The sequence below is a fragment of the Microtus ochrogaster genome, chromosome 4 (genome assembly GCF_000317375.1).
Source record: "Microtus ochrogaster isolate Prairie Vole_2 chromosome 4, MicOch1.0, whole genome shotgun sequence".
In the NCBI taxonomy this organism is placed as follows: Eukaryota; Metazoa; Chordata; class Mammalia; order Rodentia; family Cricetidae; genus Microtus; species Microtus ochrogaster.
The window spans coordinates 55,825,412-55,850,220 of record NC_022011.1 but is presented as its reverse complement, the minus strand read 5'-3'; the positions used below and the strand labels follow the sequence as shown (position 1 = coordinate 55,850,220).

General features: G+C 36.5%; 1 protein-coding gene across 1 annotated transcript in view; it reads left to right on the top strand.

Moving 5' to 3' along the window:
• Lrp1b (LDL receptor related protein 1B) overlaps window positions 1-24,809 on the top strand; it is a 1,800,012-nt gene that overhangs the window by 1,099,614 nt on the left and 675,589 nt on the right. The window contains exons 16-18 of the mRNA XM_026778709.1: window positions 4,285-4,425; window positions 7,122-7,247; window positions 15,495-15,611. Coding sequence (XP_026634510.1) covers window positions 4,285-4,425; window positions 7,122-7,247; window positions 15,495-15,611 — 384 coding nt within the window. The remainder of the gene's footprint in view (window positions 1-4,284; window positions 4,426-7,121; window positions 7,248-15,494; window positions 15,612-24,809) is intronic.

The window sequence follows — 24,809 nt, the reverse complement described above, 5'->3', positions numbered from 1 at the left end:
ACACACACACACACACACACTCACACATTCACATTAAAATAAATTAAAAATATATGGAAAGATGGAAAGCTAAATTAAGAAAATATAGTTAGAGAGCTTTTTCCTTTATTCCATGGGGTTCTGGATATTATTTCTGGCAATAGCCCTTCTAGGTTTAAGAAAACAACACTAGGTTTAAGAAAACAATACCGGAATGAGTCTTTGATGTTTCTCCATCCTGGGAAGTCAGACACAGGCCTTCTGATATTTTTGTCTCTAACAACAGTTTTCACAACAAGCGTGAACAGTGACATTTTACACTAGACAAGCCATAATTCATGCTGTGTCATTTCTGAACGTGGTTAAACAAAATGATTATTTACTACTTTGTCAGTTTCTTACTGTTCAGGCCATGTTGTCCCAGTGACAGAATTATACGTTTTATGTATGGTTTCAAATTCATGGTTTCAAGCATAGCTCTGCAGGAAGCTATAGAATTTTAGCACTTGCTAACTGTTCTGGAAGCAATTCATCGCTGGGCTCAGACAACCAAGTGCTCTCCATATCCATGTTCAGCTCTGGATCAAAGTAATATACATGGAGCTTTAAGTAAATGCTCATTGTTCTCTTTTTGCACGCATTGATTTTGTTTGCTGAAATTTGACTACGCTTACGCATGCTCAGGAGCAGTAAGAGAATAAACTTCTGATCCAGTTGGAGCTGCCCTTCTGAAGACTTTCTCTAGCCCCTGGAAACAGTCTCTCAGTATAGTAACAGCAATCTCATTAAATTTCAAAAATCAGGCAACAATTTATTTTATGAATTTACTCTAAGTCCAAGTTCTCTTGAGCATTGTTCTTCTGTACATATGACACTTTCCTTAAATTTATCAATTATAAGTGGAAATCAGGTATAAAATCTTCCATAGGGATTTTAGTCATCTGGAGAAGGAATGCTAAGTGAGTCTTTTGTATGAAATATTTATTAGTCTTTTATGTTATGCTCAGTATGCTTGCTTCTTCTCAATGTTCTCTCAAAAGTGGCTAGGTCTAGCGGTATTCAACTTGGATACTGTTATAAATGATATTGTCCCCTACTTCCACGTTGTTTCATTAGCAATGTGTTTACAAGCAGATCTCACACTCTAAACTTCTGTCTTGTCCATGTTATCGCAAGGATCTTTGTTTTCTTGATAATGAGCATTGTTTGTAGAAATGTAACCTGCCTTCTATCAACATGTATGCTGTATAAACATGTCAGCTCACACTGAACATTGTGGTACCTTTGTGGTATTATTGTAGGTCATATCTGAAAATTTTAGGTGCTTCATAGAATGGACTAATGAAACCATAGGCAATGGAGACATTGCAAATCAAAGCTCAGTATCTAAGAGTTTAGGCTCATTGTAAAGTTCTTGCTACCAACTGTGAGGAGCAGCGTTCAGAACTCACATAAAAGTCAGACAAGTATGTGGCCCAGTGTGATCCCAATGCTTAGGAGGCAGAAAGGTGATAGTACTGTACTAACTTGGTATGCCAAAAATAAAATAAAATAAAATAAAAAATTAGAAATTTAATATCTAAAAAAATCCCTTTATTGTTATGAAAAAAGTGGTACAGTATCAGGGATTTCATTTTGGTTACCATATAACATTATTTCCTGGAAGAAATTTCTGGATTCTAATAGATGATACATGAGCCATGCATCAAACACGAAAAACACAGGAGGTAGCGTAGCCTCCATGTACGTGTTGGTTCTTTCTGACTTCTCGTCAAGTCAACTTAGAGCATGTGTAGGAGAATTTGACTAGAATCTGCACGGACAATGATTCCAAGTGCCAAATGATGAGTTCTCTAAAGCCCAGATCCTAAGAGGAGTTGGCTGGGAATTCTAACATTTTGCTTTAAGCACACTCCTTATTAAAAATGATTATGAACTAACTTAACTAATTAATTAATGATTAATTACTTAATTAATACGTGCTCTATAGTCAAACACACAACATTTCTATCTATGCTGCTAAAACATCCTCAGAGAACAAATCCAGAACAAAAGCAAATATATGATCTCCAGAGACACCATTGAGAAGGAGCCCAGGGCATAGAAAATATGCAGAAGAAATTTTAAAAGTCAAAGTATGTGAATGTGTGTGTATAAATAGTACACACAAATATGTTTTATATATATATATCATTATCAATCTATTTCTTTCTATATATAGTAATATACATGTATAATATTAGTAATACTTTAAACGACCAGTATCTGATGCAGGAACTATAAAGTAGTAAGATTCTATCAGGTGGTTAAGTTGATTCATTGTGTTTGTGTTTTTGGTTTTGTTATTTCCTATTTGGATTTCATACCCCATCTGCTAACCTCACACAGTAGCTTACTTTGAAAAGATCTTAGAGAAATGGCATCATAGAAAAATTACTTCTTTCTTGTTTTGTTACTGAGAAATATTATGAAATAAACGCTCTTGTCTGTCAATGCACCCACAGTTAGCATATCTGGAAAGGACAGAGCAACACAGGATGACTTCTGTTCAAGTTGAATATCCATTCACGGCAGTGATTCTTTTGGGCTGGAAATGAAGTCTGGGCCCATTGCGGCAGCGTTTGTTTCTTTTCCGACAGACTGCCAAGGCTTGTGCTTCACTGTGCTACTCTGAAACAGTTTCCTGCAGGGATGGTTCAAAAGTCATGTTTCCCTTTCAATTCTTTGCTGCAAGGGAGAAACAAAGACCAGAGCAGTGCTATGTTCAGGGCTGTGGAAGTTCTTACCTATGTTCTATTGATACCACTCGTGAGCAAAGTGTGCAGAAGTTTTCCTTCACCAGCCTACAGGACTTATGAGAAATAAAGTTTAAAGCCAACTGAATGGAAATTAAAGATTCTCCCAGCTAGAAGCCAGCTTGAGCTACTTAAGGCCATTTTCAGTCTTTACTTATAAGCCATTGCCATGGATCCCTTCCTGTTAGGTTATCTCAGCTACATAAAGTAAACAGAATAAGAATGCTTTAAGTTTACAGAAATCACAATGGAAATTCAAACGTTAAGAGCCCGGATATATGACACTTCTGGTTAACCCGATGCAGTTCAGCAAAAGAAGTAGAGCCACCAACCTTGTCTATTGGTGTGTCTTTGCTGTGATTAATGTTTAGTTGATTCATTTACACTAAAGTGATTCACTGTATTGAAGGTTCCCATAAGACAACTGGATGAACAATGAAGGAGCTACAAGCACAACAGAAAGTAAAACTGTGTTGTTTTTTCTTTAGTGATAAGTTAGTTAAAAGAAACCTTTAACATGTTTTAACAGAATAATTATTGGCAGCAAAACTAGATGTTCCATTCCGCAGATGGCCATCAGTACCATACTGTTTATATATTGTATGTAGAGACATTAAAATTTTATCATTGGAATAGATTTTCTACTTAAATTATTTTGTGTTATTCGAGTGTAATAATCTTTATATGATGTCAGGAGCATAGCTTTATAAATTTCCTATGGATGTGGTTTACCTTCAGAAGTACTTTTAAAATTTTAGGTTTCATTTTTATTGTACATACTTAGTGTATGCCACATGCTACTGTGATATACTCAGGAGCTGATTTCTGTCAGCAAACCAATTAACAAAACAATCGTTTCTCTTTGTTACCCTTTTATGGCTACCTATGGTAAGACCACCTGCAAATGATTGCCAATTGCCAGCATGAGCTAGCACATCATTATTATATTCTTTTTTTTTTTTTTTTTTTTTTTTTTTTTTTGGTTTTTCGAGACAGGGTTTCTCTGTGGCTTTGGAGCCTGTCCTGGAACTCCCTTTCTAGACCAGGCTGGCCTCGAACTCACAGAGATCCACCTGCCTCTGCCTCCCGAGTGCTGGGATTAAAGGCGTGCGCCACCACCGCCCGGCTCATTATTATATTCTTAATGCGGTATCTTAGACATGTAGACTGACTCATCTCTCATTTCTTCAATTGTGCTCCTTTGACCCACACTTCCCTCACACTCTCTCTTCACCAGACCCACACATTGATCTTAGAAACTGTGTTTTGTGTGCATATGTGCACAATGACGATTATTCACCTTTTAATAAGATTGAAACCTTACCACTTATATGAATATGGAGCATTCCATGAATGAAGTAAGCCAGAAGAAGAAAGACGAACACTATATAACCCTGTTTCTGTGGGGTTTTAAAGCAACTAAACCCCCAGCGATTGATAGCTTAATGAAATTACGCAGTTAGTCCAATATGTACATCACATATATTTTTTTTTTAATTTTTGATTCTAGTTAATCCTGAAGAAGTAGTGCTTCATGTATGTAAACCTGGAGAATTTCGCTGCAAAAACCAACACTGTATCCAGGCTCGGTGGAAATGTGACGGGGACGATGACTGCCTAGACAGAAGTGATGAGGACTCTGTCACGTGCTGTATGTACACCCTGAAATAATCTGAAACTGTATTTTCCTGAGTGACTGGGTGGATTACCTAAAGCAGCCCATAGCATATCTGAAAATAGCTTTGATGCAAATTTGATTTAACTTTCTTTCCTGGTGGCGTTGTCATAAAGTTAAGCTACAGATTACCTCCTTGTATAGATGTCAAGATCTGTTCTCCTCTTCTGTCCCCATCCTTTATTATGTCTGTGAGAATGCTGGAAAACCACAGTCTGGTGTTGCTCTAAAGGACACATCGGGATCTTGCTTATAAAGACATGGGATGTCAAATTAACTCTCTTTGAGACTGAATTTTGGGCACATTCCCCTCCATTGACCTTGAAAACAGGGCCTTGAAGGAAATCCAAGGAGATTAGCATGGATTTGGAATGCATTCTTTTAAACAGAATCTGTACTTTCATTTCCCAGCCACCCAGACCCGAATAATCACACAAAATTTCTGTGTGAATTAGGCTTCCATCTTAAATTAACTCAACGAGTATTCCTCTGTAATTCCCAGTAATTTCTCCCTTAAGTAAGTTCACTTTCCCCATTGCTCCAAGAGTAGTTCTTATGGGATCATGTCCTTTTTATTAAAACTGTTGCAGGACCTGTTAGTCAACAGGGCAAGTGAGTCAAGTTATAGACTCAAGAGTATAACTTTGTTTTTATGGAGTCAAATTATATGTTGCTCTACAGAAGAAAAAAAACCCGTTTCTTGCTTTCCTTGTCTGTGACACTGAACTGACAGCAGTTTATGAAATTTAATATAGTTTCCCACTGCCTTCTTATGGAATTATTTGTAACCACCAATAAATTGCAGTGCAGCCTTTTAGAGATAACTATCCATCTTCTGTAAGTCCTATATTACTGTAGCTTTCAATCTATAGTGCCACCATATGTTTCTTCATCTGATTCACCTAATAAAAGATTAATATCCTCTTTGGGAGATATGGTTGGCTGTAGCATGTCTGAAGGCTCAACTCCAAAAACAGATTTTGTCCCTGGAAGAATGTATAACTGTATAAACCTATAAGTGTAGAGCAAGCGTCTTTAGCTACCTGCTTGAAGAGCATCCTTTTTGAGCATGGCAGTCATGCTGAATAACATTTCTTTTCAGTTGTTTTGCGGTCAATAAATCAATATAATCATAACCCAATGTAGAGGATTATTCTAGACATAAATCCCAAAATCTCTTACATAGAATTTCTTTGATCCTTTTGCTGCCTATATTTCAGTAGCTCACTGCTAACTAGAACAACTGTGGTTGATTCTGCATTTCCTTTGCTAATGGAAATAGATTAGAGTCTTGAATTCACTGAGTGGATTAGGCGAAACTAAAGCTTTCAATCCCCCTGCTTCTTCCTTGCTAGTCCAGGGTTATAGAATTAAGCACAAGGGTCCGTGAGAAGCTTCACTACAGTGTGCAGTGCGTAATCTTGCCCCTTTAATATGTTGACCTCTGATATGTGTTTGACTTATTTTTTTCATGGACTTCTATACTTGTTAAAGTTCCTAAAACACCTAGAACATTTTGAACATGCACAAGTACTGAAAATATCTTCACAAATTCATTTAATACCTTCTAATAATAAATCTTCCCTCTGTCACCTCTTTCCAGGTCCTCCCCATCTCTTTGACCACTCAACTATGTGTGTAGGTTTTCAATATTTTAAAATAAATTTTACGATCCTCAAGTGAAAACTTTCCATAAAGTATGTCAATCACTCTATCATTACAAATACTTAAAGAACGTGTGTTTTGTGGGTACATCTTATATGTAAGTCCATTTGATATGAAGCAAAATGAGAAAATGGTAACTTTCTGTTTATAAATAAAACTATTACAGAATATATTTTCATCTTAAAAAATGTACAACTACTGCATTAAATAAAAGAATAAAATAACATTGAAACTGTGAAACAAATATGGAAGATCACATATTAAGAACCCCAAAAATACATTTCAAAGGTTAATATCAAATGCCTCCCCACTGTGATTAGATATTGGAGGGTTAAGGCTCAGCTGTGTATCACGTTATTTATTGCAGTTGCTCCTATTTTTAATATTGCTCTTTTTTAATTCGTTCATTTTTGGAAAGAACAGGATGACACTGTGCTATTAAAATTACAAAGAATCTTATTTTTAGTATCAACTTTATACCAGAAATAATCCATTTTTATTTCTGTCATTTCTTTTCAGATCCCAAAATAGATTGGCTAAATTAAAACATGCACGATTATTTAATACTTTAGCTATCTGAATGAATGTGATATATAAGTATGTATATATGAAAACAGTATATGAATATGCATGAGTAATTATTTTGAGATATAATTTCCCTGTTTAACATTCAACCTCGAGGTTGATGTCGAATATATAAGCATTCTGTAGCTGAGTGACAAGTTCTGGTAACCGATGAAGAAGCAAACTAAGGAATAAGTTGGCTTGAGTAGAACCTGGAGAATGGATTTATTTCCTTTTGTTTCATATTTATTTTATTTATCCCATCTATCAAGATTAATTTTGAGCAAAGTCTAAAATATCAATGTTTCCTACAATAATTGAGACAATTAATGACAGATTCAGAGGCATTTATTATAGCATAATATTACAGTTACTGAAATTGCTTTGCAACCATAATTGAAATATTCATAACTTGAATTGAACTTTCTTTCCTCACTTTCCAGTCAATCATAGCTGTCCCGATGATCAGTTTAAATGCCAGAATAATCGTTGTATCCCCAAGAGATGGCTTTGTGACGGAGCAAATGACTGTGGGAGCAATGAAGATGAGTCCAACCAAACCTGCGCAGGTAAAGGTCTGCACAGATATGTGATAAATCAGTTTCCCATCACTTCTGTAACACACAGGGCAAGTGGATACAGTAGCTGAACTTTGTTGGCATTGACAGTCTGATTATTGCCATGGTCAAGAAATTTAGTGTTTGGTGCCACAAAGGCCAGGTTACAAATGGTGTTTTACTAATCCTTGACCACAATTCTGCTTTCCAAATTAATCTGGCACTTCATCTCTTCATGCTGGCTGTCATGTTGATAAGCACCTCCTTCAAGACTTCTCCATGCTAAACCTTCCTAGGCTTCAAATCCTTTTCGTTAGCATGCTGTGATTCTGGCCACCTCCCAAGGAGAACTATTTATTTTATCCTGAGAAAATACTTAATTTTTATTTTTTTCTACTACAGAACACCTTTGTGAATAGTTTTCTGTTCATGGAACATTATTTATAGGAGGCAGAATTTTTTTTTCCCCCTGAATGAAGTCCCATTACGACTAAGAATATTTATATTTCCATATAATCCATGCCTTTGTAATAAATCATTGATTCCCTAGCCGGCCTCTTATTGAATAGAAATATACAGCTGGTGGTACAGCTTGCAAAAGCGTGCCAGAAAGGTCATGATTACTAGGTAAATGTTGAAAAATGACACTGGCTAACAGCAGCCCAGTGCACTGTAAATGATGAAGAAAAGCGAGTGTGTGGTGATACATATTGCTATAATTAGTGAAAACTGATTCTTGAAGGATGCTGAAGTGTTACAGCATATGAGTTACACAACACCTGTTTCTCCTTTAGCCATTATAAACCTTCCTAAATAAATACAAACTTGTAACAATGTAGGCTCATTGACCTAAAGATTTGTTCCTAACCTCATTTTTGGCATTGACTTTCTTGTGCAAAGGCTTGTCCCTCCCTGCCATATCTTTTGAGTACATTTTTTGAGCTCTATTAGACACTGAATTTGTTACAATTGTAAGAAAAGAACTTCTTGCTACGCATAAAACAGTAACTATAAAAGCAAAAGGAAACCATTTCCTACCATGACTTAAGATACCATATGAACAGACTTTTCCATTGGTGAAGTACTTGCTCACCCTCTGTGGATGAGTAATTCTCTTCAGCCTTGATTAAAACCTCTAATCTTTGTAGGAAGTGAATTATCAAATTGTGTGTGTGTGTTCCCAAGACTTCCTCAAACAAAAAGAAATCTCAACACCATGACGCCCACTTTCAAGAGCTTTCATTTTTCAGATGAAATGGAGCTCCTGCATCTTTGTGAGCTCTGCCTGAAAGGCCCTTACTTCTTGGACTAAACTACACTACACACCAGATTATCTTGAAATTTATGTGCAGCCAACTTGACTTTAAGAAGTTCACACTGTATATGACTCTAATTTACAATGAAGCATTTCTGCACACCAATGTACATACTAATCTTTTAAGATTACGGTTTAATTAAAAAATTTTGCTTCATTGCATACTGAACATAAACAGAGATGTTTTTACCTTAAAATAGGAAGACACTCATTTTTATAGTAGAGTACCTGCCTCCTTTATACTAATTACAAGTTTTGCTTGTTTCCATGTGATTTATAAAAGAACATTTGCATGTGATGAGTAGTAGTAAAAATGGAAATACTTCTATGTAAGAGTCAACAAAGCAATCAGTCCTGATTAGTGTGATTTCTGTGGCTCTAGATACCTTTAGTGCATGAAGAAATAAAACACAGCATATTGAATGCCACTTTGAGTTGAGTTCCTCACTGCCAGGTTAGTACACGCGAGTCAGTTTACCCATGGCAACTGGTGTCACTGCAGGGTATGCACTGAAGTGGAAATGAGAAGAGCGAAGAGAAAAATGAACATCTCTCTTACTATCATGAAGTTTGGGAAGTGGGGTTAAGCTATGACGTACTTCCATTTCATTTCCCCCAAAGAAATATACAACTCAGGTGGCTTAGCACACCTCAACAACATGACCGATTCCTCTAAGCCCTTTCTAGAACCTGAAATCCAAGGTATATGTGAAGATGTACCTGAGGTGAAAAGACTCCAAACAGGGATACTTTATCATGACATCTTCTTCCTCACCTGTTTACATAGGGGCTGCTTGTATACCTATGTGAATCTTCTCCCCCCAGAAACCTGTTTCCTATTTTGTTCCTTTATGATTTTCCCACAACCAGTAAATATGTGTCACGACACTGATGACTGAATGATCAAAAGTAATAGTACTTACATTTGTAGACAAAGAACAAGACACATAAGAACATATGTCAGCCATCCACTGTCATGCACACTGTTAGTATGCATCATGTCAAGTTGAGCCACACTGCGCGTATGCTGTCTAGTTTTATGTTGATGGACATTTGCCATATTGGAAGCAAGGACCTCAGTTAATAAAATGCCTACCCTAGATTTGCCTGTTTTACATGCTCTTGGGAGATGACTGATGTGACAGGGCCCATCTCACCATGGGTGATGCCATCTCTGGGCATATGATCCTGGGTGTTAAAGAAATGAAGCTAAATAAGACATGGAAAGCAATGTAAGCAGTGTTCTTCATCGAGCATGGCCTCTGCTTCATTTATTTCCTCCAGGTTTCTGTCTTGAGTTCTTTCTTTTTTTTTCCTCAGTGATGGAGTATGACCGGAGAGCTGTAAGATAAAATAAAGATCCTTCTCAAGTGATTTTTGGTCTTGGTGTTTCCTCACAGCAACTAAAAGTCAGGATTATAAGAAGAGCAAAGTATTGGGAAGAATTCCTGAAGGAAGCAATGAAATATAAGAAAAACCTCTAAGTAATAATAAAATCCATTTTCAAAGAAATGTAAATAATCTGATTAAAAACAAGTTTTGGCAAAATTATGGGGAGAAAGAACTGTCACATATTCTTATTGGTTGCATAAATTGATGTTTTACATTAGGAAAGTATCTTAGCTAGGGTTTCTATAGCTGCTACAAAAGACCATGACCAAAAATCAAGCTGAGGAAGAAAGGGCTTATTTGGCTTATACTTCCAGATCATAGCCTCTCATAGGGGAGATCAGAACCAGATCTCAAGCAGGGATGGAACCTGGAGGCAGGAGCTGATGCTGAGGCCATGGAGGGGAGCTGTTTACTGGCTTGCTTCTCCTGGCTTGCTCAACCTGCTTTCTCATAGAACCTGGGACCCAAGGTTGGCATCACTTGCCTTTGACTGGACCCTTTCCGATTGATCAGTAATTAAAAAAATGCTGTACAGCTGCATCTCATGGATGCCTTTCTTCAGCTAAGGCTCCGTATTCTCTACTGACTCTGTCTAGTATCAAGGACACACAAAAGCAGCCAGTACAGAAAATGTTAAATTCAGTAAGTCCCCAAATGTATGTGTGTTTATCTCGGGAATATCTATTTTCCCATTGTAGTTTAAAGCTGTGCATAGAAAAACCTGGGGAAAAAGTTATTCACCTGAGATCCATGAATAAAAAGCCTCCAAACCAACTCAACTTTCAATGAGTATGATAATTGATAGATTTGTATATTTGCCATGCATAGTTAGAAAAACGAAGCTCATACTCAAGTGTGAAAAAGAATCAATTTTCAAAATATCCCATACATAAAGAAAAATATACACATCATTTACAAGAAAGCTAAACTGAAACACAGTTCCATGTATCGCTCATAAATTCCCGTGTAGTCTTTAAAATATTCCTGGACATAAAATGAAACTAAGGAGTCAGGCCTGTCAGGGGGAAGTCAGTGTGTGGGAGAGACGTCATGGTCCATAAAATGAGGCTATAATACAGGTTTTTAAAAATACAAAGCAAAATACTATAGCAAATACATAGAAATAAACTGGATGTAGCTGTACAACAGAGACAAGTATATATTTGGTTGACCTCTTTGTGATAGCAACATTTCACCAGGAGCAAATTGCCAACTGGTAGCTTATAGAACTGGAGTAGCAATGGTCTAAACCCTATGAGCTGGTTAGGGAAGGCACCCAAAAGAGCAGCAGCGCATGCCCAGGTCACAAAGGAGCAGAGCCAGCCACACAGAGAAGCTTCAGTCTCTCAGAAATACAGATTCTTTTCTGTCTAATTCTCAGAGAATTTCAGAGGTCAAGAGGAATGACTGGTGATTACATTTGAAATTCACTTCACTGTAAGTAATGCTAATAATTCTTACACTTTCACCTAGGCAGTCCCAAGTCAACATTTTCTCCCATTATTGAACACTAATTGCATTGGACAATATTCTTCTGCTCACATCATCTAACAAATTTGATCAAATGCACACTAAGCAGGTATAATTACATTAAAATAACCAATATATTAAAACCAGACATTTTTCAAGATAGACTATAAAAGCTTCTGTCTCCTCGTCTTTTATAGTGCTAAAAATAAGATCCAGGGGCCAGCACATGGTATCCAAATGCTGTACCATTGAGGTACATGTGCAGCCCTTGGTTTTTTAAATGGAAGTTTTTAAATGTAGCCCAGGCTAAATAACCTTGAAGTCATCATCTTCCAACTTCCTCTTCTTAAGTACTTCAGTTTACAGCAATGAGCTGGTATATGTTGTCTAAACAGAATTCTAAACAGAAGTGACAAAGATGATGTTCCTGACTGTTTTGTTAGAACAGTCTCCTACTCATCCAGAGCTCACGCTTTTGGGTTTCATTGAGATACACGATAGCAGTGATTAGCAGGAACCCTTATACTGTGGGGGAAAACTCTGATTCAAGTGCTAGATAAATAATTCTGCAGAAGACACTGATAAGTTCCTCTTTAGGGCACTATTTGCCATGAAATTAAAGTTCTTTGGGGTCACTGTGTGACATCACCTGCAAGCTAATAACACATGGTGCAAAGGAGGACTGAGAAGGAAAACACTGTGCTGTCTCTGTTTGAGTCCATTGATCTGAAGTGCTAACTCTGTCAATTTGATTATGTCTCAAAGGCTTAAGGAATAAAATATCTTTCTCCTCTGAAATTAGTTAAATTTCCCTGGAAGGAAAACGAAATACTTTTCCCCAGATTAGAAGGGATAGTGAATTCAAGCCTTTCCTAGTCCTAATCTTTCAATAACTATGTAGAAAATTCTCAAGTCAATGACTACAGCAGGTCCTTCAGCTTCACAGCAATAGTGAGGGCCACACACACATGCCCCTGCCATCACAATGGTCATTAACACACTATATGAATTAGCCTGAGACAGAGACCCACATTGGAGCACTGAACTGACCTTCCAAAGTCCAAATGAGGAGCAAAAGGAGGGAGAACATGAGCAAGGAAGTCAGGTCGGCGAGGGGTGTGTTCACCAACTGAGATGTTGGGACTGATCTAATGGGAGCTCACCAAGGCCAGCTGGACTGGGACTGATGGAGCATCTGATCAAACCGGTCTCTCTGAAGGTGGCTGTAAATGAGGGCTTACTGAGAAGCTAATAACAATGGCACTGGGCTTTGATTCTACTACATGGACTGGCTTTGTGTGAGCCTGGTTTGTTTGGATGCTCACCTTCCTAGAACTGGATGGAGGGGGGAGGACCTTGGAATTCCCATGGAGCCGGGAACCCTGACTGCTCTTAGGACTGGAGAGGGAGGGGGAGAGGTGAAGGAAATAGGAGGTGGGGAGGAGGTGGAAAATTTTAATAAACAAACAAACAAATAAATAAATACTCTTTCTAATAAGAGCTACCAAAGTTTTGCAAGACCCTAGGGAGAGGCTGATAGGAGAGACTGTAGTAACAAGACCATGAAATTAAAGACAGTGGTTTTCATAAATTTAATAGGTTATGATTATGGCAAAGTTGGAATTAAATGAAGATGAATCACCTAATGATGTTTTCATTTAAAATCATGAGAGAGTGAAATACAATAGAAAGAGAAGGAAGGGAGAAGGGAAAAGCAAAAAGGAAAGAACAGGAGAGGAAAAAAGGAAGAAAACTAAATACATTAAGAAAATGGGAAAGGGGAGAAGATAGGGAGAATGAAAGGAAAGGGCAATGAAAAGGAGGAGTCCTTGTGAGGTTTCTATTAAAACAGAAGGGGAAGACACTTGGTTGCAACCACTGAAATAGAATGGAGATATGTAAGGGGAAATTATCCATCTCCTTCACATCCTAGCCTTTTTCATCAATTAAACCAAAGCCCACACCTTGGGCATATGCTCTTGCATTGTTTTCTGTCCCTTAAAAAAAAAAAAAGACACAGTTATATAAAATCAACTAAGACCTTCATTGAATTTATTTTGCATGTTAGTATTATAAAAAAAGAAGGTTAGTAATATAAGGCAATAACAATGGTAATTAGAAATATTTAAAGTTATTTAAATTGAAAGCTTCAGAACTTCAGACATTTGTTAGAAAAAATAAAATGCACTAATTTACTACAAATAATCAGTTTTTAAAATGCAAACAGGTATTATCTAAATGTTTTGATACTTAAATCCTTATGTGCATAGCAAAATGTACATTGCAATAACATCCTTAATTACTCTAATTGTAGGTACTATAACTCCAGCCCATGGTGTCAAACTAATAAGTAAATTTTATTTTTAAGTAATCTGCACAATATTCACAAATTCTGATCACACAGCCATGGGCATATGTGTTTGTATACCTTTATAAGAAGACTATTTTAAATTACTTTAATGTAGTTTAGTATTCAAGGTATTCTTAAAAAACCAAATAAAAACACATTTTTTTTCTAATACATATGGAAGAAGAAATCTGTCATTAAACGGTTCTCTGTTTCTTGTGTGGAAATTCAGATTTTATGCAGTCTCTTACTGTCTGGAAGAATCATCAATATAGATCTTTTCCTCCCATTCTCAGATAGAAAGGCATGGTGATTGAGATAATCCCACTCAAGACAAATTTCTGTTTTGAAGGAAAAAGAAAAACATGAAAATGAAACATTAAAAGTAATTTGTGTGCAGTACCGAAAGGCATAGGGTCTGGGGAAGAGCAGAAAAGCGAATCACTTTTGTGCTCTAGAACTCTGACCTGACCAATAAGAAAGGATAAAGGGTTCCTAGGAGGACTCTGTTAATTCAGCTTGTATCTTTTCACCACAGCGAGCAGTTTTGCATATTCCTGCCCATTACAACTCTGAGTACAGTTATCAAAGAAGCTATGTATCAATTTATACAACTGTACAAGGGGTCCATGGAAAGTCTTAGGCTAGCTACATGTCTTAGACAATATTTCTGTATTCTCACTTGACATGGAAAGTTCACTTAGAAATGAAGAGGTAAATACAAGGCAAATGTTAGACAAAAAAACAAAAAAGACAATTATGAACCTGGATTAGAACCTAGGGACCCTGTATGCCTACAAGCTTCTCTTGGCATTACAGGGGAAAATATTTTTTTCTTGTTTACCAAAAAATGCTAGAATTTTTTTACATTTATTTCTTTTAAAACAATACTTTCTCGTTTTATATAGCAATCTTAGGTCCAGCACCCTCTCCTCCTCCCAGTCCCCCTACCTTCCCACCACCCCACCTCCATCCACCTCTCAGAAAGAATAAGGCTTCTCATGGGGAGTTAGCATAATTCCTTTCTATAAGGGAGTTGGATGAAATTGAATTCAATAACATTTTAAAAGCACATGATTGGAAAGTTCTTAGAATAATGAGCTATCTTCATTTGTGGAAATTTTCAAGAAGGTTCATTATTTTAGCAGCCAGTTTCACTGAAAGGCAAAGTGTACCTATCTTCAGAGTAGAGAGGAAGCTAGTTTTACAAAGCTTCATCTAAAAATTCACTAAAAAAATGTTGTATCCTGAAAAAGAAAGATAGAAAGAGAGAGAGAGAGAGAGAGAGAGAGAGAGAGAGAGAGAGAGAGAGAGAGAGAGAAAGAAAGGAAGCTGGGCTGCGGTTGTACATGCCTTTAATTCCAGCACTCAGGAGGCGGAGGCACGCGGAGTTCTGTGAGTTAGAAGCACCCCCAGTCTACAAGACCTAGGTCCAGTAGGTCCAGCAAGGGCTGTTACACCGAGAACCCTGTCTTGAAAAACAAACAAACAAAACAACCAACCAACCAACAAACAAACAAAAATGCATCCTGAGAAAAGAAGCCATGCCTTTGAAAGATTATGGAAGGGAATATGTGGGAGAGTTTGGCAGGAGGAATGGGAAAGGGGGAAATATAATTACATTAAAACATCAAAACCTAAAAATGTAAAACATAAACAATAACACTTATATTGCAGGTTCCATTCCTCAAAAATTCTGTGAATTTATTCTTTGTGTATAACCTGATCTTTACAGCCAGAACCTGCCAGGCTGACCAGTTCTCTTGTGGAAATGGGCGCTGCATTCCCAGAGCATGGCTGTGTGACAGAGAGGATGACTGTGGGGACCAGACAGATGAAGCGGTATCCTGCGGTAAGTTGAGAATAGTTGTGCTTTAGTAGAGATGTGGCAGATACAGTGTACTGGTGCTATATTTCCTTACAGCTATTTTTGTGTGAATAAGATTCAAGGAGGCAAATGCATTATTCATTGCAGTGCTTTGAACATGACTTTCAATGCCTGCTTCAGAATAACTCTCATTCAGAATAGGTAGTTACAATAGCCTCAGTTAATAGATCTCATTCAGAATAGATACAATACCCTCAGTTGAAACACATGGATCCAGACATTGCAGATTGTGTTAGGACGTAGCTATTAGAAGGCCAAGCAGACACGCTTTTGTTAATCTTGGAACTATTAGGATTTAACTTGTAAAACAAAACTGTGTTTTGATTGACATTTGCAGCAAACAACGAGAGTATGTTTCTTGTTAGAATGTGGATGATGCATTCTGGGAGTAGTAAATCATCAAAACTGAGATTAAGTAGTAAATAACAATTGTGAATTTCTGTGAATTCATAGAATTCTGACTGCCAAAAAAAAAAAACTGTGTTGATGGTATCCTTCTCAGTCACATATCACTAGATTTCCAATTTTCAAAAAGATCTCTTTTTGATAAAGGATTTGTTGTTGACAAAGTTGCACATGCAATTATTTTCTTTTGTACATGTAGATCTGTGTAAATTCCCTTCCCAGCGGTGAGTAGTGCAGAGACTACACAAGGACTATTAGATGCATAGTTTTTCAATGAGTCTTCATGCCAATCTGTAGGAACCCCATATACTTCACATATAGAAGAATGGAGACAGACCCTTCGGCCACACACTTGAGACCATGAAGTCAGTACTTATTGGGCTATCTTATGAATACAGGTGCATTTTAAATTAAAACTAGTCATTCTGGAATTGCACTGATTTGGGTATGAGGCTTGAGTAGCTAAGAAGATACAGGCAAAGCCATATTCTCATGCACATCTTGATTAAGGACACATGTCCCTATTATAGGCTTTAAACAATGATGTGCTACTGTTTTAACATTCCCTGCTACAAGAAGCATTCTCACTTTCTAAATGGTAAAATCAGGGAGAGATATGCAGAAATAAGTAATATGTAGGATTTCTGCTTTATCAATGCAATAAACCAAAGATTCATTCACAACACAATCAAGACAGTAAATTTGCTATGAAATTATGAATCTCAAGTTTATTGCCTTCATTTAAATGTTTAGTTTTAAATTCATAAAAATTTTGTTTAAAAAATGGCATGTATGTAAGTAAAAACACTCTAATAGATTTTGTGCACATACAAAAATCTCTCAGAAGCTTCCTTCTGTTGTATTAACATCCTATTGCCATGTCATTTTGTATTAAACAACCAGGTATAGAACATGTTCCTAGTAGATTGTCAGCTACTTACCTATTTGTCAATCCAACCCCTTCAATGTCTGATGGACATCCAAATCCATAGTCATATGTATATGAATTTATATGTGCATATACATATTTATTTTGTATGATTTTAATGGATTTAACATAATAAGACATCTTGAGGTTTTATTAAACAACTTTTGCATTGTTTGTCCAAGCTCCCTTCAGATCCTTTTGTATTGATCTTCCTACTCTTTGCCTAGCTGATATTCCATATCCCTCATAAAAGAAAATATGAATATATATAGCATGACATACTTTCAGTTTTTTAATTGCTGTTATTTGAGAATTTATTGTATTCTGATCTTGTGTTTTGACCATCACGTTTGAATCAAATATATCACTCATTACTTCTCCTGCAGTCCTTCCTTGATCTCTCTGCACCTTTCTTTCTTACCTGCATATGTTATTTTTTAAAATACACTGAGTCCACTTACTGGATCCAAATGTGCATGGGTGTATAGTCAACTATCAGAGCATAGGTAGCCTCTCAGGGGCTGTGCTCTTGAGGACAGCCCACTCTTTCTGCTTTGTGAGAAACAACCTCCCTTTGTAGGAGAAATTATATTTCTGTGGCATAACATGGCCTTTCACTGAATTCAAAATGACAAAGACTGATTCCTAATAAGAAAAAGGAAACAACATCCAAATGGTATTACCCATGCATGTAGACTATATAGCTCCTGTTTCCATATTTCAACAGAACTAGACTGCTTTACATTTGGTCTTGGAATAGAGGAAATTCCCAAAGGTTTCAGCCTTTGCAGAGGACTTCATTCTGGTATTTTCACTTAAGTCATAAGATCTAACACTGACATGTTTAATAACTAGTGGTTTTTTTTGAAAATAATATTAAATTCAGATTTAAAGTGTGCAAACACATATGATTATATTTGCTTCTGATAAAAATTAGGATATACGGACAATGGAGAAGAATGTCAATTCTCACTAGAAAAGTGAGGAGGCAGGAAAAAGTATATAAAATGAAGGTAAAAAGAATAAGAGCTGGTGAGGAAGGATCAACGTCTTAGGAGGAAAAAATGTGGAAAGGAACACTAAGAACAAATTAGAATAATGTCTGTATGAAATTTTCATTATTAAACTATTTTGTGTTAATCATAGATTAATTTAAAGAATAGGAAATGAATAGATAATAGATAGGTTGATAGATGATAGATAGGTAGATAGAAGATAGATAGATAGATAGATAGATAGATAGATAGATAGATAGATAGATAGATAGATAGAGCCTCAGGATCCCGGAAAAACTATAATAATTCTATTACCAGAATGCTTTGAGAATTTAAATATGAAGCTGAAGTGAAAAAATGTTCTCGGAGTAAAAATTAAAAAGGATAGCCTGATTGAACATTTAAGGAGTAGAATGGGAAAAATAGATGTAGGAAATATATCAAACTCCGTCTTTCCTTTATCACATAGCACTGCAGCAAATGATAGCTACAAATAAAAAAAATATCCATAGCTCATTCTAGGCAGTTCAATGAAAATCTTTTTAATACTCAGGAGTAAATTTTTTTAACTTGTTTTAGAGGAATGAGTCTTCATTGATGTTTGAGAATCCTTAACTTAATGGTGACATTTCTCTCGGTTGAACAAATTTAAGATTCTTCTAGAAAACATGCTCATTAACAAGTCTTTCCAACTTCAAACAAACTAAACTTGTCTGGGAAAAGCAATGGACGAGTTCTGCCACCCATTCCAATGATGAACTGGCCTATTGATATGGGAGGGCTCAGCCAGATGATGCCACCCCTGACCAGGTTGTACTGGGTTGTATAGAAAATCAGATTGATCAAGCCAGGTGAGGGGAGTAAGCCAGTAAAGTAGCACTGACCTCTGCTTTAGTTCCTAACTCCTGTTTCCTGCTTGAACTCTTATCCTGCTTTCTCTCAGTGGTAGAATGTAATCTCTGAAATGGAAAAAAAAAAAAAACAAAAACTAAAAAGCAAAACAAACAAACAACAAAAATAACCCATCTGTCCTCTATGAGCTGCTTTTAGTCATTGAGATTGTCACAGAAACAGATAAGATCTCCGGAGTCAATTGGGAGCTTGGGGACCTTGGAAGAGGGGTAGAGGGGGAGGGGAGAAGCAGGGAAGGGAACAGAGAAAAATGCTGAACTCAATAAAAATCAATGAAAAAAGAAACAGAAAACTAAAGCAGAAATCATTAAAAATATATGTTGTCTGTCTTTCTCAGAATCTCTTCCGTAGGGCAAATGGTCTTAGATAGAGAAAAATTACATTTTCAAAAAATTCCTAGTTAGTGCTAATTTTTGTGGGAATAGGCCAACAACTACATTTTTGAAACCACTGAGTTAACAAACTTACATGTATATTTGATTTTGTTTTACATTTGCTTTATGACAATGAAGTTTATTAATTTCAAAACTAAGATGGAGCCATGTTTTGTTCATGTTTTCTTCTTATCCTGTTACAATCTTTCCATCTCCTATTCAATAGTGTTTCCTGAGCCTTAGGCTTAGAATTTGTGTTGTAAACATACTAATGGTGGCCAGGGAGCCCAAGATGCTATTCTATTGTGGTTCTCTGTAGAAGCCTCTGTCTGCTGCAAAAATAAGCTACTTTAATGAAGGGTGGCATCTGCAAGCAACAGCAAATTTAAGGATAAGTATTCAAAATACAGCTGGAATTTGTTCAGGAAAGTGACAATATCAGGTTTTCCTCAAGGATCTGTGAGTTTTCCAGGTGGTTGTGTAGGTATATAGTATCAGATATAGACTTCTGCCTGCTGACTGGTCTTGAGTCCAGTTCGGCAATTTCTGGGTATCTCCAAGATTAGGGTACCATGGCTTCACCATTGGGGAAATCTTGTTGGGCTCACCACTGTTGTCGTTCATGGTTGGGTGGGGATATTGATTTTTATTTCTCCTCTGGGGATCGCATAGAACCTTCCTTTACTATGAGAGCTAGACCTAACGGTGAAGGTTTTCAGGTCACTTATAGCTCAGTTCTACCAAATCATGTGTGACTTTTTCAGGAAAAAAAGATGTACTTATAAATACTAGAAGGGGAATACCTAGGGACAATGGCAGTAACCTATATCGAATTTGCATTCTCTTGGACCCTGAGAACACAAAAGGAAGAGAGATTTCCAATGTTTAGTGTTTGCGGTTTTGTTAGGTATTCTATATGGCTCTTAGTATGAACATTATCATTTCAAAAGGGATGGTCCCATTTAACATACACTAATGTGCATATATATTATATGTGCATGTGCACACATACATGCATAGTTTTCTTAATCTAAAAAAGATGGCTGTGTTTTTTTTCAAACAACATTTGTCACTTATCTTTTCTTCTGTCATTTTCTCTGTATTACATTCACTAGTTCATATTTAGTTGCATTCCCCAATTTCTCCATTTTTCTTTGAGAAATAATAATAATAGAGCCCTGCTATTCCCTACTCTACATCTCTGTCTTCCTTCCTTCTTTTTTGTTTTTTTTTTTTTTTTTTTTTGGTTTTTCGAGACAGGGTTTCTCTGTGGTTTTGGAGCCTGTCCTGGAACTAGCTCTTGTAGACCAGGCTGGTCTCGAACTCACAGAGATCCGCCTGCCTCTGCCTCCTGAGTGCTGGGATTAAAGGCGTGCACCACCACCGCCCGGCTCTGTCTTCCTTCTTTCCCTGATGGTACATATCTATTTTTATAAATTCTTAGGGTACTTCAGATTACATACTCAACTGTGTAGATTCAGAACTTGGATCTACAAATAAAGGAGAATACGCAGGGTTTGTCTCTCTGGGTCTGGGTCACCACATTCTGTGTAATATCGAGTTCTATCCATTTTAGTGCACAATTTGTGTTTCATTTTTCTTTACAGCTACATGGTATTCCATTGTGTATATGTACCATACACGTATTGCCCATTCATTATTGAAGGATATTGGGTTATTTCCATTTAGTTGCCATTGTGAAAAGAGGAGCAATGGACTTGGCTAAGCAAGTATATTTTTATAGTACGATATGAAGTCCCAAGGGCATATTTCAAGGAGTGGTATAGATTGGTCATATGGAAGCTTTTGGAGAATTCTCTACCCTGACTTCCATAGTGACTCCACCAGTTTGAAGTCTTATGTATAGAGAATGGGGACATCGCTTTCCTAGACCCGCAGCAGTATTTGTTGACCGTTCTTTTCTCAATTTTTGCCTTTCTGACTGAAGTGAGACAAATTATGTTACTTTGCATTTCTGTGATCTGAGACATTTAAAATATTTTTCTAAGCTAGTCTTATGTTTCATCTTGAAAATTCTATATTAGATCTGTTTTCAATTCTTTTAACTGTACCCAATTGATTTCTCAATTTTTGATTTATTGAGTTCTCCATATATTCTGGGTATTAATTTTCTATTGGATAAAGAAGTGACAAAAATTGTCGCCTATTAGGATAACCTTCACATGTTTCCTTAGATGTACAAAAGCACTCAACTTTTATGAGTTCCCATTTGTTAATTGTTGGCCTTATTCCCTGAGTTAATAAAGTCCCATTTAAAAAATCCTTTCTATACTTGTACTATGTAGGTTATTCCCTATGCTTTCCATAACACTTGCATAATTTCAGGTTTCCTGCTGAGGTCTTTGATACAATTTATTAACTTTTGTTCATGGCAATAGCTATAGCTCTAATTGTATTATTTTACATATAGATGTTCAGTTTTCCCCATACCATATTACTTCTTCCAATCCATGAGGATGGGTGATCTTTCCATTTTCTAGAATCTTCCACAGTTTCTTCCATCAGAGATTTAAATTTTTTCATTGAAAAGGGCTTCTAATGTTAATGCGACTGTTTCCATGAACTGTTTCTTATCAGTATTCTAGAATTTATTGATAGAAGCTTTATCCATATCTGGAATGTTGAGTTCTTCATTAATTAAAATACCTAAGCACAAACTAAGTGTGCTAGTATACACCTAGAATTGCAACATTTTAATAGAGGAGACAGGAATATTATGAGTTCAGTGCCAGTTTGAATTACAGTGAGATCAAGTCTCCAAAATCAAAGAAAACTAATAAAGCAAAATAAATAAAGACCTGATGATATTCTTAAAATGCCTAATATATATGCACAAAACACCTGGTTTCATCCATAGCACCACATAAAACTGTACATGGTGTATGCAGCATGCCTGAAAACCCGGCACTTGTTTGGTGGAGATAAGAGGATTAACAGTTAAAGGCATCCTCAAATAAATACTAAGTTTTATATCTGCATTGACTGTGTAAGACACTGAGGATACCAACAACAATGATAATAAATATATAAACCTTATTAAATCAAGTAGATTGACTGACATAATTCTTTCACTTGGGAGACAGAGGCAAGATGGATTTCAGTTAGTTTCGGATCAGCCTAGTCTATAAGTGAAGTCTAGGCAGATAGCTACAGAAAGAAAGAGAGAGATTAAAAAAAAAAAAGGAAACTAGATTGTCCCTTTGGGTACCTAAGTACTTGCAGTGTTATTATTTCCAATTTATTTTATTTTATGTTGAAAGTCTGATTCTCCCTTTTCCATTTATTCATGGGCTGTCCTGAGTGTTATCCTTTCTACTTTACACCATGCTCCCTTATCAACTTAACCTCCTTTTATCTCTTCAGATTGAACCCATGACTTAGTACATCAAGGGTTCAACCAGAGGCCCACAGGCTGCCTGCATGTACAGGTGTTAATGCAACTTAGTACGAACATCATAAACTTACATAAAATAGCAGGACACATTTATATGAATAGTTTTGAGCTTATTAAGCGGTTCAAATGTGAGCCTTTTATATAACAGTATCATGTCAGAATGTCTAAAATTTGGTCACAGCTGGAAATTAAATAATATATTAAACATATCTTAAGGCCTTAACCAAAGCATAGAAACACATTTGAGAATTGTTTTATAAACACTCAATTATGCACTTCTGTGAAAAATTTAATCTAATAATTTAAATTATGTCAATATATTATTGATCCAACTATCCCTTCATCTAAATTTGCCATCATCTTGCATGTGTGACAAAAATATCATGGGGATATTTTTCAAAATATTGTGAGATGTGAGAGCATTCTACTTGTGGTATTTTTATGATGCATTCTTACTCAAAAATTGTATCTGTAAAAAATTGAGTTCATTCAGAATAAATAATTCTATTACTATATTAATGATCACATAGTTTCTCTAAATATTGAAGGAAACTTATTTTAATAGCTTTTCCCTAGTGTGGTTGTCAGAGATTTACATAAACTTCACCTCTCCATGTGACTGAAAAAAAAGTGGCAGGTTCTCAAGAGCAATGGAGGCTGCCCCCTGTCCAATGTGCATAACTTGAGAAATAAGATGCTGGACGATTCAAAACCCACCAGTCACCAGACTATCAAACCAGTGCTTTCTGGGATTTTGTATCACAAATTCAAGAATGAATTTTATGGGACCTGAAAGGCAAGGGTGAGTTTGGGGAAAGAATTTAAGCCCCAATTAGAAAAGCCTCCTGTTTGGCACAATGGGATGCAGAGGACTGGTGTCCGGTATGCTATTGGTCAACTGCTGTTTAAGGGGGACATGGCCACAATGGGAAGATGCATGTGGAGCAAGTTTGTGAGTTCACTGGGGCCAATTTAAGAAGCATTCTCGCATAGTGTTCTAGCAGGGGAAGGGTTAAACAGAGAAAAATGAAGAGGAAGCTAAAGGAAGAAAGGGAGCTCTCTTTGGAAATCCTGGCTTTTTGCCAGAAATGAACCATAGATTGCAGATTCCAGCCAAGTAATGGATGCAGAAACAGAATTGTAGCATTTTTGGTGTCTGTTCTAAACTTCGTGACCAGTGTCTAGCTCCTGTCATTTTCTCCCATTTTAAAATGGTGACAAGAATGAATATGGTCATCCTTTTCATTTTTAAAATTTACTTTTTCCATCTATTAGTCATGAAATTATTAACAATACACCTTGATTTTTGAAAAATCTTCTATGCTATGTTTGGCAGTTAGTATCAATAAGAAGATAAACTTGTTATAGTTATAAGTTTTAGTGTTTTATCTTTTGTATTTTTAGTTTTTTTCTGATCCTCAATCTGATAATAATTATCATTTTTAAAATTATGGAACTCAAAGAAATCAGGAGACTATGTTTACCTATGCATCTTGAAGATGTATATTTTGTACCCTAGGTTGCTGCCTCCTTCTCTTGTTATTTTCTTTGCTCTGTGAGTTTGTATTTAAACATTCTTAAGATTTTTATGCTTAAAAATGGAAGGCAGCCTTTTGCTAAATTGTATTTTTGTTATCTTCATTGGGATATTATATTATTTGCATTTATTTGTTTACTTATTGTTACAGCTCCCTCATTGACAAGGAAGCCCTGTCTACAGCGTGTGTGTGTGTGTGAGTGTGTGTGTGTGTGTGTGTGTGTGTGTGTGTGTGTGTGTGGTGGGAGGTGGGCACAGAGACCAGATTCTGAAAGGCAATTATGGAAACCAACAATTTGTTCTTCAGCTTAAATGTTCTGTTTTTCCCACATTTCTTGCACAAGACCCAGCATCGTGCACATTGCTTGCTACAGTGAGCTTCCTGTACCTTCCCTGTCCAAAAGATAACTGTCTGGTGGGTTTGGGAAGAACGCCAAGTACCTGTTTTGAGGGGAAGGCAATTCATGTGATTTTTAGCATGAAGAAGTAGCTGGAAGTCTGTGATTTCTTCATTCCCTACAAGTTTAATTTGTCAAGACATGCACAGACACACACACACACACACACACACACACACACACACACACACACACACA